The sequence below is a fragment of the Vollenhovia emeryi genome, unplaced genomic scaffold, assembly GCF_000949405.1.
Source record: "Vollenhovia emeryi isolate VEMERY1.0 unplaced genomic scaffold, V.emery_V1.0 DF939175.1, whole genome shotgun sequence".
Taxonomy (NCBI): Eukaryota; Metazoa; Arthropoda; class Insecta; order Hymenoptera; family Formicidae; genus Vollenhovia; species Vollenhovia emeryi.
Genome location: NW_011967191.1, coordinates 792,900 through 810,215, shown reverse-complemented (window position 1 = coordinate 810,215; position 17,316 = coordinate 792,900). Strand labels below are relative to the sequence as shown.

Genomic DNA, 17,316 nt, shown 5'->3' with positions numbered 1-17,316 from the left:
CTCTCTCTCTCTCTCTCTCTCTCTCTCTCTCTCTCTCTCTCTCTCTCTCTCTCTCTCTCTCTCTCTCTCTCTCTCTCTCTCTCTCTTTTTCTCTCTTTCAAGGAATTTATGTCTCGCAAGCTCTAGGAAACCTACTGAGAAAATGGTGCCTGTAAATTTCAAGGCAATTGTCTGCGAGTGCGTTCTTGAATACGCGCGAACGCCTTACGTAAGGAAAACAAGAGAAATTGTATCATTTTGTTCGCCGGTGCCGCTCGCGCGAGTAAAACTTTCACCGCGTTTATTGCTAACGTGCTCGTTACACGGCGTGGTCGAGCACGTCGACGCCGTCCCGTTATTTCGTCGTGCTTCCTGCCGCGGTTTTTCGGCGGTAAGAAAACGCCCGAGTCGCGAATGTCTCTCGCGACCGTCGAAAAAAAGAAAGATACTTACGCGCAACCGCGCTGGTGTGCGATTACGCGAGTATCCCGTCGCTGTTTCACACACAACGACTAATCACACGTTATTAATTTCCGGCCTGGCGGTTTCAATTGGAGACACGTACGTTGCGTCTTATGTAAACGGGTTGACCAACCGCCGCGACGTTTTCTTCAATTTCTCTTCGATGCCTGCTTTAATTTCATGACGAACGTAATGACGAGTAGTACCGATTTGAACCGGCGAAACGGGTTCTGTTAAAAATTTACCGCGGGGAGGAAGGAAGGAAGGAAGCTTCAACGCGAAATTTCCCTCCGCGGGATGGAAGCACGGAGGGCAGAGTTTTTCTCACACGGGGGAAACAATGGTTGCAGGATGCCGCGGAGAATCAACGTCTGCGCCACGGTGCTGCTCGCCCTACTCGAGCTGACCACGTCGGCCATGGTCCTGCCGAGGCCGCCCTCGTCACCTAATCACATCCGCCAGGATCCGCAGCTGTCCGCGCGCAAATCTCTCGAGGGCAAGTCCCTGCACGAGGGCGTCCCGCGCGACACCAACGTGGAGAGACCCGAGGACTACAGGTATCGATTTGCCGACGTTCCCCTTTTCGTTTCTATTTTTTTTTTTCACATCGCCAACCGGTACCGATATTATATTCCACGGCCGTCGCACGCTGCACCGGCAATTCACTTTCGTTTCGCGCTTAGAATTACGAGCTCGTTCCAAGTGATCGATTGTCCGTCGTTATCGCCCGATTAATCTTTAACCGAGGTCTAGTTTAGAGACTGTAAGACTTTATCGAGGTTTGACAAGTTAATTGCGAATTTGATTTTACCGTATAAACGCGGGATTTTTCTTGAGCTCCACCCTTTAAAAATCAATCAGTGGATTGTCACTGAAAACAGCGAATAAACGTGTAAAAGACATCATAAAGATATCTTTAAAACACTCTTTAGACGTACATGTCTAAAAGGCGCAATATTGAGAAATAATGTAAATCTAGTATTCCCAATGTTAAGATGGACGCCTTCTCGTACTTCGGCGATATGTCTATTTAGCAATATTGATACAATATTAGACCAATATTTTTATTACATCTTTTAATATTGGCCAATGCACTTCCAATACAACTCTAATATCATATAATTATTATTGTGCAATATTTACATTTATTCCATGCGATTTGCAGTGATTTACTTATAATTGTTTACTGTTTTCAGTGATAATCCACTGATTGACTTTTAGAGAGCAAGCCTTCCCAGATAGCACAGCGAATTCGTAAAAGTATTCTCAAAGTTCCTCCCTTTCTGAATTGTAATTCTTCAGGAATTCATAGAAGAATACAATAAAAATGATTAGAAAGTTACATGCACGATAATGAACTTCTGCACTAAGAAAATTTTCCATTGGATAAATCGATTAAGTAGTGTTTCCGCGATGGAAAATTAACCTTCGGGTTTACCGATTAAAAATTGAAAAAACGATTATATTTTTCATCGAATATTTACAATTTAATTGAATACTTCAAAACTTCAGCTGATTGTGGCTGATTCTACAAGAATTCTTCAGATATTGAGTTTTCTAATTCCGCAGGTATTCTTGAAAATGAAATCTCTATGAACTTACACGTTCACCTTTGTGCTATCTGGGTTTGATTAACGCGAAATATTAACGGATGGTAGCGTTACTCCACTCTACTTGGCGTCTCCTCCCCGGGAAACTCTCTCAGCTGACTCACCGATTACGAAACGATATTTACCCGGGTCTCGCGATTCTAAATCGCTCGAACAAAAGAGGAAAATCCTAGCTGAAACGCCATTCTTTCCCACCGGCGCGGCGCGGCGCGGCGGAAAGCGGCCCAATTAGTGCGAATGAAAAGCCGTCTTCGTTGCGGCGCACGAGAAACGTGAGAAACTCGGCCGGGTAATTGCTCCCGTGTAATTTCAACGACGGCAGATTTACGTGACCACAATTCGTAGTTCTTCAGGCACCGATACGCCGCGCCGCGCAGGGCGCAACCGGTAATTTGGAAAGCAAAACAATGAGCGCGATTAAGACTAGACAAACCGATTGTCTCTCCCGCGATCGCTGCGGTTTAATAATCGCGAATATCCGCGAGTTTGGGCAGAGAGGCATTTCTGAACAATGACACCTGTAATCGCGATCGGATTAATCTCGTAATGTCGTGGACAATAAACAAGCAATCTCACGCTCGGCCGATGCCTACCGCTAATATCCGACTAGCTTCGAAGTTATGCCGTCCCTATCTGCCACTCACACCGTGTATTTACGCTTGATTGTCCGACATCTCAAGGTTCGATATCAATCCCCGGCGCTCGTTTCGTATTAGCGAAAAGCCGTAATCTACGTGAAATGAAGTGAAATTGAATTATCCCCCTCTTCGTCGCAGGCTCTTCGAGATCGAGCTGCAGAGCGCGGACGAGGTGGACGCCGTCAATTTGCAGGGCCTGATGCGCACGGTGCTGAAAGAGGAACAAGGGGCCAGCGTGGAACAGCGAACGCCGAACGACGGCTATCCGAATCCCGAGGTGATCCCGCACTCGATCCTCGGTGTGCGAGACATGGGCTTGAGCCCGAATTACCGTTTGGACACCTTCGACGACGACAAGCGCGCGTCGCTCAACCCACCGAAGCTGCCGAGCCTCGACGAGAAGCTGTACTACCTTAAGAGCGGCAGGCCCAAGGTCTACGTGAACGTGCGGGGACACAGCGGCTCCTTCCGCAAGGATACCATCGCCCCGCCGTCCACGGCGACCCCCAGCGAGGGCGCGGTAGGGTACCTCAGGGTCACGCGACCCTTCGAGAGGCAGACCGACTGGAAGACGCGGGACAAGAAGACTCGACCGCCCAAGAAGTTCGATCGTCGCGTCGACGGTATCGTTCTGAGAACCGAGGAGATCGGCAAGACGAACGATCAAGCTTACGACACGGACGAACAGTCGACCACGGAGAATTCCATGGTCACGTCCAGCGAACTACCCAAACAGATACCCGCGCCGCCCAGCAAAGTCCACGGACGGAGCCTGATGGCGCAGACCACGCCTGTGCAGAGGTACGCGCTTAGGAGGACAGACATCCTGCCGGGATACGGCTTCATCGAGGAATAAAATCAAATATCTCTATGAACATTGAAAATTTAACTTCTCTCTCTCTCTCTCTTTCTCCGAAAAGTATGGATTTAATCGTGATTCTGAAGATTTGTAATCGCATTTGCTTCGTTGAAAGTACAAGCAAAAAATACTTGGCGACGTATTTTTAAACGAAATGTTAATTGCACAATTATTAATATTTATCATGTTCTTTCGGTAAATCATTAATTACAGTTTGCATTGTCGCAAATGTTTTATCCCATTTCCTCATATATTTTGAAATTTCGGACATTTCATTGAGGAGTTAATTGTGATTACTTCATCTTTCTTTTGAAGTGAACATAACGTTTTCAAAATTTGTAACATTCGATATAATTAATAGAATTTTAGCTAAAGATATTTGACGATTAAATATAAAAGATAGAATTCCAAAGATATATCAAGTGTTAATTTTATAAATTTTGGTCTTCATTGTACAAAATTATTCAACTTTTTCTTTTCAATTAGAAATAAATATGTAAGACACGAGAAGAGCTAGAGCTTAGTCAATCGTACAGAAATTCTGGATATAGAATGTTAATTTTGTAGAAGTTATTGTACCTCGGGGAAAATGTTGCGACGTTAAATTTTCTCCAAGCATTAGTCTCGAGCTTAATTCATAGATATAAATATATAAACATTGTTATTTATACAGATTAATATATACTTGTAATATAAATATATATAGTCAACTAATATAGAGTTAGAATATATAAAATATATGTCTAGTAATATGTTAACTTGCTCTAATAACAAAGCAGCGCGCAAGCCAGTAAAATATTTTTATTACTTATATACTTTGGCAAATTGTTGTTCATTCTTAACAAAGAGTATGAAACATCTAATATGACACAAATCACAAAGAAAATAATATTATTGAAAAAACTTACCTGTTCCGCCTTTAGTGTGAGTTCAATGAAAATCTGCTGTAATTTCTCATTCACGAAATTTATGCAGAATTGCTCGAAGCCGTTTTTCTCAAAAATCTCGAAGCCATATATGTCCAAAATTCCGATCTCGTATCCGTCCGTGTTTGTCTCCATGGCTGAATTGACTTTCTGTAAAATTGTCAACAACTTAATAACGGAGAAAATAAGCGCCTTTAAAAATTACGCGATAATTTGGGGTTGTCTCCATGGCTGAATTGACTTTCTGTAAAATTATCAACAACTTAATAACGGAGAAAATAAGCGCCTTTAAAAATTACGCGATAATTTGGGGTTAACAGATTACGTTTACTTAATTAAAATAGATATTTTTTATACCAAATAAGAGCAATTTGCTCCCTTGTGCGAGAGAAGATTAAAATTGTAATTATTTTCTGTGAAAACCGATTAATGCTCGTCGTTCAATCAATGTTTCATATTGTAATTATATGAAAATGTATAAACTTATCTCTGACAAATGAAATTGTGTAATTAGCGTAAGACACGCGGGTTTCTACATCTGTATAATTTTAAATTAATTCATTTTGGGTAAGCTTTGAAAATTGAAACTTTGGATGAATGCTCTGCCACACCTTAACCAAGTAGTCGAAAAGCCTAGCATAGATATCCTTTGCCAAAGCATCCCTCGCATAAAGCGCCTGTTCCACATTCAACGTAACGTCCACACTTTCAGATTGACTTCCCCATTTAGACTCGAATTCTCGAGAGATCAATTTGTGAGACAGCTGCTCTGCCGAAATTCCAAAGAGATAGGCTGGATACTCGAGAACTGAAAACACATTTATATTCAGAAAAAGATTGTCTACATAGAAAATGTAAATAATAGTATAGACACGCGCAGAAATCACATTAAAACTTAATTTATTATCGGCCGATTAATCATGTTTATATACGATAAGATACAGGTAAATACGTCTTATGCGACTCACATACAATAAAGTTGTACCGATAACAGATAAGTTACATAACTAAATCGTTATTTGTATTTTTAGTCTGTAGAATAGCTTACATTGTTTATTGGCTATCTGCGAATAATTGCCGTTCTCGGTAAACTGTATATTTCCCACATGAAGAATTCCAGCTACCAGTCTGAATATATCCATCACTTGTGGGTCCTTTATTCCCATAACACTCAACGCTGTAGACATAAAACAATACATAATTGTTAAATTACTGAGGTCTATTGATAATTAGGAAAGAAGATAGGAGAATGTACTATAACAATCGTGGAACATTATACTTATTAGTTATAATTGCACGAAAATTAATTTATTGCGAGAAACAATTACGTACCTTTGAGCGTTTCCTGAAAATCCCGCGCGTCGTTTGTGCCGTCCACCTTATAATTACCGCCATAACTCAGATATTGATAATAATCGAGGTCCGTCAATCCAAATTCTGCTGTAAAATTGAAAATCTCCTTTATTATCATTCTCAACGTTTGTAAACTATAAATCTATATTATTTTCCACCTGTTAACGATACTTTTATCTTGTAATCTTTTGCTCACTTTTCATTTCCTGATTAGCACCCGTCGCCAACTGATAAAATATGTGAAAGTTCCGCTCGCCGGGATTGTGGCAAGTCACTCTCGACTTTTCCAGAAGAAAATTGGAAATTTTACCGCCGTTCGGCTGACCGCCCGCCCCGAATTGCATCTCAACGTATTTTCCCTGAAAATTTAACAAGACTTTGTTAGTTTCTTTCAAATAATAACTTTGTTGAGTGCAGTGAACTTAACAAATTGGCATAGTGCATTAATTCGGGCACAACTTGAGACGTACGAATCTGCTGCTGTTATTGTTCCTCACTGTCTTCGCGTTGCCGAAAGCCTCCAAAAGCGGATTCGATTCCAAGATCACGTCCTTCACTCTCTGTACCTTCTTGCCTCCACCGCTCACCCTCGCTACGTAAGACATGATGTATTTGGCCGCAACCGTTTTTCCAGCGCCCGATTCACCACTGCGAGACAAATATAACATTTTATTTTAAATACATTAAACAAAAATTTCTGAAAATAAAATATATAAAGTACACCGTTTTGAAATCCTTCTCACATAAGATTATTTTTCAGTGCGAGTATCGTTTACCTAATAATGACGCAATGACTTTCGTTGTCGATCAGCATATTTCTGTACATCTCGTCCGCCAGCCCATAGACGTGCGGTGGATTCTCGTACGGCGCCTAAAATGTCAAGAGATTTTTTTATGTTTCCCAAGGAGAAAAATTGCATTTCTATCCTTACCGCGCCTTGGTATATCTCCACTTCTTTCTCTCCGAAGTATGGCATCTGCTTGAAAGGATTAACCGATACCAATACGGGTCCGATGCACGTCTGATGGTAATTTAAGGAGTATTTCACCAATGATTTGCCATAGTCAATTGTTGCACGATCTAACGTTACGAAAAGGATACAAATATGTAATCGTCCAGGTATCTCTTTCTGAGATTCTCGATGATGGCATCCTCGTTGACCTTCGGCAGGAGGACCATATCGTCCACTCCGGAAATTTTGACATTTTGACTCTGCCAGTGGTACACCTGAGGACGAAGAAAGAAATCGATTTGGTATCGTCGCATGCGAATTTATTGAAATGACACGCGGCGACGCACACGAGAAATCGGCGGATGTCGCGCATCGCGCGAATCCAATTACGATTTCTGTGTCGCGAGTATCAGTAGTGCTTATTCGTTCCGACGTTTCACGGATCGCCGATTCATCGATCGCTTCCGCTCCTCTTTCACCGGGGGCTCAGTCCAGCGCCTTTTACTGTGCCCTTTTAACGCAGCGGCTTATAATAACCTATACCTGGACGTTAATTGCATTATTTATATATAGTGGTTTTTTTAAACAGACACGGCTTGTCAAAGTCCAACTTGGTCTATATCGCAAGGGACGCGTTCTAACATTTTATCCCGTAAGTAGTAATACTCGTTCAAGTACCTTGCATTTATTTACCCTACACAGTAAAAAATCGTGTGTTAAAATTTTCTCGTGCTACCAAGATTTGATTATTATTTCAATGTAAAATTAACGTAAAACAGATATGTTGTTATTTTCGTAACGTTTTTATGAGTTATACATATTTGTGTTAACATAACAACTTGACATTTTATGTGTGCCATTTAAAAGGTGAATATCATTGTGAGTTTCATGAACACAACTATTTCTCAAAATCAGCCAAAACTTGTAATATCGACATTTGTTAAAAATTATTTTAACTATTCTAATTTGTGACTGTACGTTTACTTGTTCTGGCTGTTTTTATTACATCACACTTAAGGTTAAAAGGACATAAACATAAATGTGAAGTATAGTGTTCATTAATTAACATTTTTAATTTGTCAAAAAGTAAAGCGCGCGATGAATGTTATTTTAACTTAAAATTTAGAAGTGTACTTTTTGGGACACGTGAAAAATGTTAACAGTAACATTTAATTTTTTACTGTGTATTGTGACAGGAACAAAGCCAATAAAATTACAAATATTGAAAAATGGTTTAAATAACTATTAATAAGAAACGAGAAGCCTAGGTCCAAGGCAAGATACAGATAGCCAAATAATTTTTAACATGTGAATATGTGAATTTGCTGACGACAATAATTCCATTGACACGAAAACTGTGTTATGTGTCTGAAAAGAAACCGGCGCGCAGTGACAGGTGGAAACACGGTATAAGAATTGACATGTTAAAAATCATTTAGCTATCTACATCTTGCCTTGGACCTAATAGGCTTTTCGTTTCTTGCGATTTAAAAATAAATCGATCCTGATTTAACTCTATTTGTAAATAACTATTACATTTCTTTATCCGACGACGGTTTGTACAGAAATCCGCGCGGATTGAGTAAGAATCAGTTGTAAAGAAGCCAACGTAAAAAAGTGCGGAATGGAAGTCTGGTGTGTGAAACGAGCATTCTCGGTTGCACGTGGCATAGCATTATTGGAGAATGCGAGAGAAATCGTAGTCAGCGCATATGGATACTTCCGGCGGAGCGATTCTCTTTCAAATAATTTCGTATAATCCAATATAGTGCAAGGTGTCACGAGACAAGGCCTCTTCCGTATACGCTTCAGTAAGGCGTCGTCGAAAAATTTCGCTTTGTAAGCGTTTGTGGTTAATTAGATGACAGCTTCACACGGTAATATTTTTAATTTTTATACAAAGTCGACTGTCCCTGGCTTTGTGCGTACTTTAATCGTGTGGAAGAATTTTGCAATTTTAATAATATGAAAATGTTCTGTTGTGCATAAAAGCCAATAAAAAGCATTACAAGCGCAAAAACTATATTTGACTGTGTCGGTAAAACAGACGGCTGAGAGATCCTCTTAAAGCAAATGGCTGCGTTCGGCAGAAAAAGCTGCTTTGTAACTGCTGTAAAATTCGTGAATCTGATTGGCGTATTCTCTTCATCTTGAGTGAATTTAAGAGCATACGCCAATCAGATTCATGAACTTTACAACAGTTGTAAAGCAGCTTTTTCTGCTGAATGCAGCCAATGACTTGCCTCTGGTACTTTTGCGCGGCATGAAAACGGACTGTTTTCTTCATCTAAAAGACGAGTTTTTCAAACTCCAAAATTGGCAGAAGGTAAAGGTTCCGAATCGTTTTCTTTTTTAAACACCCTGCATCCTTCATTAATTATCACGTTTGACTCTTAGAGACGTGCGAATAAATGTATACAACATATGTGTACGATGTAAAACAATTTCCTTCCTCTCGCTCTGAATGGCACGTCACTATCGATCGCGCCATATGCCGCCGTGGTTAACATCTTGGTCCAATTAGTATTGGCGGAGCAACTCGTCCATATGTGACATGCAAATGGACTCGCGAGCGGACTACAATCGGGAAAGTTGGAAGGGGAGAAAGAGGGAAGAAGAAGAAGACGAGATTTCGTCAGTCCGTAGAAAGCGGCGGGAATAGCGTTTGCTCAGCTGACAATGCCCAACGAGGTGAATGGTCACGCTTCCAGCTTCCGCTTCTCGTCGACGGCTATTTCGACGACGCAGATAGAGATTTCGTTGAAAATGGAAACGAGTGGCGGTCTTGTCGTTAGACCACACGCGATCGGCAGAGTCGTTATAGGGTCAGCTAATTATGACTGATGGGGCTACTGACCGCGCGATCGATCGCATAACGTTCCCTCTTGTTGCACCGAGGCCCGCGCGTGCCGGACCAGAGCAGAGGCATGATTTCACGGCTTCCGCCGTAATGAAACTGTCTGTTCGTTCACCGCAGTTCCGCCGGCGCGGTGGCGGTCAACGAGATATCGCGCTACTACTGTCGCGGGCGCCGATCTTTCTGTCGCATATTTCGCTGGAAACTACTGTCGAAACAAATTCCTCGCGATAGCCGAGACCAGCCTGTCACGTTTTCCGTTTCAAACAAACTGTCGAATTGCGATTCTAAACCCGAGCGACTTTTGCAGCAATTTTCCTAGTAGCACAGTGTATTGGCTAAACATATATTGGTCCAAAGTTGGTTATATTAGAAATGCATTGGCCGATAATGTCCAACGTAAAGCCAATATTCGCCATGGAGCGAATGTAAATACTGCACGATAATAATTACATAATATTAAAATTATGTTGGAAGTGCATTGGCCAATATTTAACAATGTAATAAGAATATTGGTCAAATATTGATGCAATATTGGACCAATATTGCTAAATAGACATATTGGCTAAGTAAGAAACGGCGTCGATCTAACAATATTAGACCAATATTGGGAATACTAGATTATTTCCCAATATTACGCCAATATATTGCGCTACTAGGGTTTACCAGAGGACATGTCGGACATGCGCATGTATTATACATGTACGGTATTGTTTTGACCATTGCTTTGTCAACGTATCTTGTCGTTCTCCATCGATTCGTAATGACATTTAAGCACATTTCGCATTTCCGCAGCACATCATTTATTGTCATCAGAGTGATAACGCAATCTTCTGTTATCGATAAGCCAATAATATTCAGTAATGGATTCAACCCGGACGTATCGCGATAAATATATCTATATCGTAAGATGACTTATATGTCATCGCAAGATGATGTTATCGTAAATATCATTGTAAGACTTTTATGTACACGGAGAGAATTTTCTCTTAAAATTTATCCCGAAAATTATGTAATTGTGGGACACTTACAAAAATGTAAGCGAAATAATTACTAGAAAATTACTCTACATCAGTAACTTCTAATAATTCAATTACTGAACTCTAGTAATCGTTCAATGGTTTTTTCGTTTCCAATTGTCACATTTTTGTAAGGGACAACACGGCATTTCAAAGAATGTTATGAGTTTTCTGAAATTTTACCATACATTTCACTACTAATTATATTTAGTACATTTTTACTAGTAAAATGTATAGTAAAATTTCAAAAAACTTATAACGTTCTTCAAAATGCCATTGTCCCACGATCACATAATTTTCAGTAGAAATTTTAAGAGAAACTTTCCTCTGTGTACAAATCAACATACGACAGTATATGATAAAATAATCGGCGGTTTTCCATATTTCGATAAGAAACCTCGTGACGAAAACTTTATTCGGCGAAAATTTCTAAATAATTTGTGAAACAACGAACGCGCGCAAAGGAATGAAAATATTTGCCTGGTACAACAATTGGACGCATCGAACTACCGTTTAGACCCGCCTTAGATCTGTCGATAAAAAACTCAGAAGTAATCTCGTGACTCATAGCAGGTGGGGACGTCCGCTGATAAAGAACGATATACTCAGGAATATTCTCAGAAAGGTTATCTCACGTTGTAGAAAATGTGCGGGCGTCTCGGACATTAGAGGCGCACGGACCGGCAATTCTGACTCGGACAATGAGCCGAGCACACGCGTCCCTTGGCCTTGTCACCGCGCGCTTGCATTCTTCGGAACGATTAACAGTGCCGCGATTATAAGCACGCGACGCAAGGACGTGTGCGTGCACGCGTTATCATCCCGCTAGACTCGTATTTGCACGCCTCCGATAACGCGTTGCCTAACCGGCGGTCCGTGATAACGATCTCTCTTTCTCTCTTCTCTTTGGCGATAGTCGCCGCCACGAAATTTTGACGAGCGATCGAGAATAGAGATTGAGCGCGCCGCGCACGTCACTTTACAGTCGCCTCTAATTGAATTGAGTTGAAATAATCGATTCAATTCTGCTCGCGCGACTTACCGTGCGACACGTGTTGTTATAAAAGGAGAGAAACTGAGAGTTTTATTAGCGCGCTCTTTCTCTCTCTCTCTCTCTCTCTCTCTCTTGATAAATACCAATTCTCTTGCCCCTTGATAAATCTCTCCCCCCAGTGGCGCTTCTTTAAATAAATGTTTATCGATTCTTACGCCGCAGAAGTAACGTAAACGCAAATCCTAACAGGATACCTCGCTATATATCGGTCGGTGTACGCAATGTGCACAACCGTAAAATTCCCAGCGCATAATAACAGTTGTAAAAGTGTTCTCAGAAGGTACGGAGGTTACCGATACGCATACTTTATCGAGGAGAGCTTTAAGACACGTCATTACACGCATCAGCGACGATTCCCCTCTCTCTCTCTCTCTCTCTCTCTCTCTCTCTTCTCCTCTCCCTTTCTCTCCTTCTCTCTACTTTGCACCGTTACGATCGCTCTGATTTCCAGAATAGGAGATGATCCATTAGATAGCTGCAATTGGAGAGGATTTTGTCTCATGAATGGAACTATCGGATACGCTGGCTCGCAATCGCCATGAAAATTGGAAGGAATTGCGGATACATCAGTGTTATTGCGAGCATATCCGGATTCTTATGCCCTTTCTACACCAAGGATGGTCCTGCTCGTGGCTCATCCGAGTCGAGAAGTTTACACGGGTTTTTTTTTTAGCACGTCCATCACACTACAGTATGACTTTTTTACGATTTGATACTAGGATTTTCAATCGTCTTTTTATGCAGAAATGACATCCGAGTCCATAAATACGGCGATTATTGCCCGTCTATCTATTTACATCTTTGGATGATCCTACTCGTGGCTCGTCCTTATGCCCGTCCTACACCTAGGGACGATCCTACTTGTGACTCATCCGAGATGCCCCTTCTATACCTAAAGATAATCCTACCCTTGCGGTTTATCCTAGGGAGTGGTATAAAGTGTACACTGCGGGTGGTTTCCAATCGTACCGACGCATCAACCCAAAAATGTTTTGATCAGGCTAGATCTTACAGACGTTAGATCTTACAGGCAGAAGTTGCGAGACAAATTCATTGAAGTCGTTCACTGCAAAAGGTAAAAAAAAAACAAATTTGTATAACACATAAACATATGCATAGGGAAATTTTTGAAAATTTTTGGATTGGTACGATCGGAAACCAATCGCAGTGTACCCTTTTACACTTTATATTACTCCCTCGGATAAGCCACAAGTAGGATCATCCCTAGGTGTAGAACGGGCATTAGGGTACTATTACATTTGTTGTACGACAAACTTTTCAAGCGTGTCGATTGGCTGTGGAATGGAAAATTTCTAGATACTCGAGACTCTTTCTATTCTGCAGCCAGTCGACGCGCTTGAAAAATTTGTCGCACGACAAATGTAATATTAGCCTTAGAAAAAGGGCGTTGCATCACCATGGCGAATATCTATTCTAATAAATCGATAACGCACAGCTTTTTCCGCGGACATATTCGTCAAACTATCGTTTGCACTGGAAACGATGCACGGCACGGATCAAGAAATGTAGACAGTTTGGAAATGTCATTGTAAAGTTGAAGATTTTCCTTCAAATCCGTCCACGGCAGTCGCCAATGCACTTGTCGACGACATTCAGGCCGAGATGCACTTATACAGTTGACGACGTTCAATAAGCATGGCGATCGTGTGACGGCAAATCGTTCCTTTAACCGTTCGAGCCAAATAGAGATCGCCTACGAATGCCTCTCGTCGAGATGTCTACCTCACGAAAGTGAGGGGAGCAGGGAAGGAGAGAAAAAGGCGCGAACTAGTTCAACGAACCTGTTAAAGTCCACCGCGAAAAACGTGACTCACCGAGCAGGCGCGAGGTGCAATGCCGCATAATCTTGTTTTGTAAATTTATTAGCAAGCGATCGTAGCGTGCGTATTGTATCGGGGATACCGATCGTCGCGTCGCGTAGCATCCGTACACTCTTAATCTTGTATCGCGTAGTACCGCCATATTCTAGGTACGCGTTAAAATAAAAAGTATACGTAATTATGCCCAAGTCGAAATTTTGGTCCTAGTTTGAACCTTTGATTCTATTATATAGTAGGTGAAAGAGGTCGAGCTGTAAGTACAAAATTTACTCCTACTTAAAAACTGATAGTGTCGGAAATTTCTACTTTTACCAATTTAGCATTAAAGTAGGTCCTTTTAAGTAGGAGTTAAAGTAAATTTTAAAAAGGATACGTAATTATGCCAGAGTCGAAATTTTGGCCCTATGTTGAATCTTTAATTCTATTATATAGTAAGTAAAAGAGGTCGAACTGCAAGTACAAAATTTATTCCTACTTTAAAACTGATAGTGTTGGAAATGTCTACTTTACCAATTTAGCATTAAAGTAGGAGTTAAAGTAAATTTTAAAAGATTCAAGGGAGGAGTAAAAAATATAATGTCATCGAAGGTTATTCCTGGTCTATGTAGGTGTATAGATCAGTTAAGATAGGTGTAAATTATCCTTGTCAAAATAGTAGCAAAATTTTGACTTGGGTGAGGTACATAAAAATCCACCAAAATAGGAGGGATGACAGTACAATTTTTTAAGTATAATTGAGATTTGAGTTGCATGCCGATAGAAGATATTTTTCCCGGTATATTAGCACGAGGTGCAAGATATATGAGGTAACAATGAATATGTAACGATCAGCTGGAGGTACCGCTCGAGGTATCGTCTATAAATTCACGGTACATTTTTTAGAAGGTACAGGTGGTTCCCGTACGCACCTTCTAAAGTAGTACGAGGTACGATGCACCTCCAAACGCCTGCCTCCATACCAATGAGAGATAGCTTTTGTCATTATCTTCCCTTCGTCGTGCCACACTTGCGTGATCGCGTCGGCTAAAGACACGAAGTGCATATTACTACATGCATTATGGACGCGTTTTGTAACATAAATATTCGAGGCATTTTTCACACAGAGTACATTCGCAAATTACACAATGTGGATCGATCTTCCGTTTTATGTCTATATTGTGGGCATCCACCAACAAGACATGTAAACAAGACACTCTCAATTTCGAGGTGCTATCTTCCCTCCTACTTTGGTGGATTTTTATGTAAAGCTCATAATTACGTGTACTTTTCATTTTAACGTGTACCTTCAATTTTTGGCGGTGCACGTTTAAGAGTGTACTTTTGCCGTGTGACAGCGCGCGTTTAAGTCTTCAAATCGTACGCGCTCCATTGAGACTACCGATGTCAAAGGCATTAAAAATTTACTCTCTAAAGTTTTTGGAGTGAAAATAGAACCATAGAGTGAAATATTCGCTCTATTGGAGTAAATATTCATTCTAATAGAGTAAAGATTTGCTCCAATAGAATGAACGTTTCACTCCATGGTTCTATTTTCACTCCAAAAACTTTAGAGAGTATGGAAAATGAACCAAATTTTCGGTCGAATCTCCACCAATTATTCGTGAAAGGTACAAATTAGGAGTATTAAAATGTTAAAATGTCGAGATCGTTGAGATACTCTGGCGATTTGCGAGATGCCGCTAGACGATTTAGAAAATCCGGAACTTTGATGATTAATGGATTTCCTGGAAACGATCGCTCACCGATCCGTATATCAAGTACGTCATCGGCACAGCTATTTTCTCTCTCGAGGGCGATTTACGCGGCGAGATTCTCGCGCGTGATATAATAACGGCGTTCGATGTAAAATAGGATAATGACTGGTCTCCAATTAATTGCAAGGGTCGCCTCTAATATCTTCCCCGACTCGCGAGTGATGAAAAACGTAACGCCGCTGCGCTTCTGCAAAGGTCGCGCTTTGATTAACGAGGACAATCAATCGTCCTTGCTTCAAGAAAGTGTTTCCTGCATCACGTTCGACGGTGGGGCATTTTAGTCTTTGCCATCGCCTTTGAGCCATGAGAAAATGAATCACTTCCCGTTCACGGATCACGAGACAAAGAAAGGCGGGACGCGGAGGAGACCGCACTCGCGACACGAAGATCACGCCAAGATCACGAAACCTACGAGCGACTCCCGCGATCCCTCGTCCGCTTCTTCCTTCTACGCAGGATCGACCTTTGCGATTCTAATTTTATAATATTCTACTTTACCGCCGTATGTCCGCTTTGTGCAATAGATACAAAGACTTACGTACGGTTGAGTTGATTCATTAAAAAAAAATTCTTTTTATAAAGATATCATTTAATAAATATACTTGTGCCGAAGGTAAGAAACTTTGATGGGGAGACATTTCTGACGTCACTCGACTACAAGACACTGCATTATTCACGATCCACGAGTCAAAGCGACGCGATAGAATCTGGTCTGAATTTAAAGTTTACCCCGAGGTCAGATCGAGTATGACAGAACGCATATATTTATATTCGAGGCCCAACAGGGTCTCATAATTTTATACCGCGACACGAGACACATTCCTTTAACGCAGTAATGACATTTGGACAATTGTGATCTCTTTATATTTACTCCGTCGCGTAGCCTTGTGGAAAGTAAATGAACAAAACACTTGAAAACACCATAAATATGCTTCTCAATAACAGGAGAATTTTCATCGCTTATTTTAATAGGACGGCAATACGATTCTCTCTTCGAAACACATTCCATTTATCCTTGACATTTCCGACACGTTTCAATTATCTAAAAACATTTAAAAAACACAAGAAACTAGAAGCCTATTAGGTCCAAATGGGATGTAGCTAGCCGAATAATCTTGAATATGTGGATTCTTATACCGTTTTTCCACCTGTACTGCGCGCCGGTTTCTTCTCGGACGAAAAACATGCACAGTTTCGCTTGTTTGATTGAATAATTTCAATTACCATGTTGAAATCGAGAGAGAAGCTTCACTGAAGTTGTCACCAGGTAACGTCAACCACGCGAGAGCCTCAACCGCTCCGAGTCATGTCGCTGTCACAAACGATGCACGTGACACGTCGAAGACGAACGCCGATCGGTCGAGCAGGTCCGCGTTTAAATGACACGTCGGGGCCGGAAGACGCACGCATCCGTACGCGGGCGCACGCACACACACGCTCGATGTCGACGGCTTCGTGGTCCGTCGCGGACTGAACTGAACGGCCGCGGTGAGTCACGGGGCACCGGGTACCGGGACGCACGCTGCCTTTGTAAGAGGCGCGACGGGAGAATCTGGACGCCGCGCGTCTCGAGTTATCCTCCCGTCGCGTGCATAATTTTAGAAGCGTTCAATTACCGCTGAGTTTTGCCGTGTCATACGACCGATCGACTCCACTTTTGTAGATCTCTCAAACGCCGGGACGCACGACCGGCTGCGTCAATCTTCCCTGCTTCGTGACGATACTCGTCGGATTAACCCTTAGGAGCGCAGACCTGCCGACGCTCCCCGTGACTCTCCCTCGTCAAGTTCGAGCTGAAAAATCCCTACAGGACGAAGGGCCTAGGGATTAAGGGCCCTTCTCAGGCCCCTTACCTGGAGGGTTCAAACCCGAGGGAGAAATCCGATCGACGATCGAGAGCCACTTCTCGCTGGGACTATGTGAAAAGAAGAAATTTGTAAATATCTTTTAAGGACGAAGCCTGAATTCCTTAAGCAGTCGTTGTTTATTTTAAAATACACGCTGTGAAAAA

The 17,316-nt window shown here is 41.6% G+C and overlaps 2 protein-coding genes across 2 annotated transcripts in view; one reads left to right on the top strand and one right to left on the bottom strand.

The window, feature by feature from the left end:
• Nucleotides 1-3,943, top strand: part of LOC105563450 — a 13,884-nt gene extending 9,941 nt beyond the window's left edge. The window contains exons 2-3 of the mRNA XM_012015058.1: nucleotides 792-998; nucleotides 2,828-3,943. Coding sequence (XP_011870448.1) covers nucleotides 793-998; nucleotides 2,828-3,545 — 924 coding nt within the window. The 5' untranslated portion in view covers nucleotide 792 and the 3' untranslated portion in view covers nucleotides 3,546-3,943. The remainder of the gene's footprint in view (nucleotides 1-791; nucleotides 999-2,827) is intronic.
• LOC105563451 (unconventional myosin-Ie-like) overlaps nucleotides 1-16,767 on the bottom strand; it is a 40,193-nt gene extending 23,426 nt beyond the window's left edge. The window contains exons 1-10 of the mRNA XM_012015059.1: nucleotides 16,530-16,767; nucleotides 6,930-7,055; nucleotides 6,760-6,849; nucleotides 6,604-6,698; nucleotides 6,298-6,475; nucleotides 6,024-6,186; nucleotides 5,807-5,914; nucleotides 5,523-5,651; nucleotides 5,086-5,282; nucleotides 4,457-4,624 (exon numbers count right to left, since the gene is read on the bottom strand). Of these exons, the coding sequence (XP_011870449.1) occupies nucleotides 4,457-4,624; nucleotides 5,086-5,282; nucleotides 5,523-5,651; nucleotides 5,807-5,914; nucleotides 6,024-6,186; nucleotides 6,298-6,475; nucleotides 6,604-6,698; nucleotides 6,760-6,849; nucleotides 6,930-7,055; nucleotides 16,530-16,532 (1,257 nt within the window). The 5' untranslated portion in view covers nucleotides 16,533-16,767. The remainder of the gene's footprint in view (nucleotides 1-4,456; nucleotides 4,625-5,085; nucleotides 5,283-5,522; nucleotides 5,652-5,806; nucleotides 5,915-6,023; nucleotides 6,187-6,297; nucleotides 6,476-6,603; nucleotides 6,699-6,759; nucleotides 6,850-6,929; nucleotides 7,056-16,529) is intronic.
• Nucleotides 16,768-17,316: the final 549 nt, after the last annotated feature.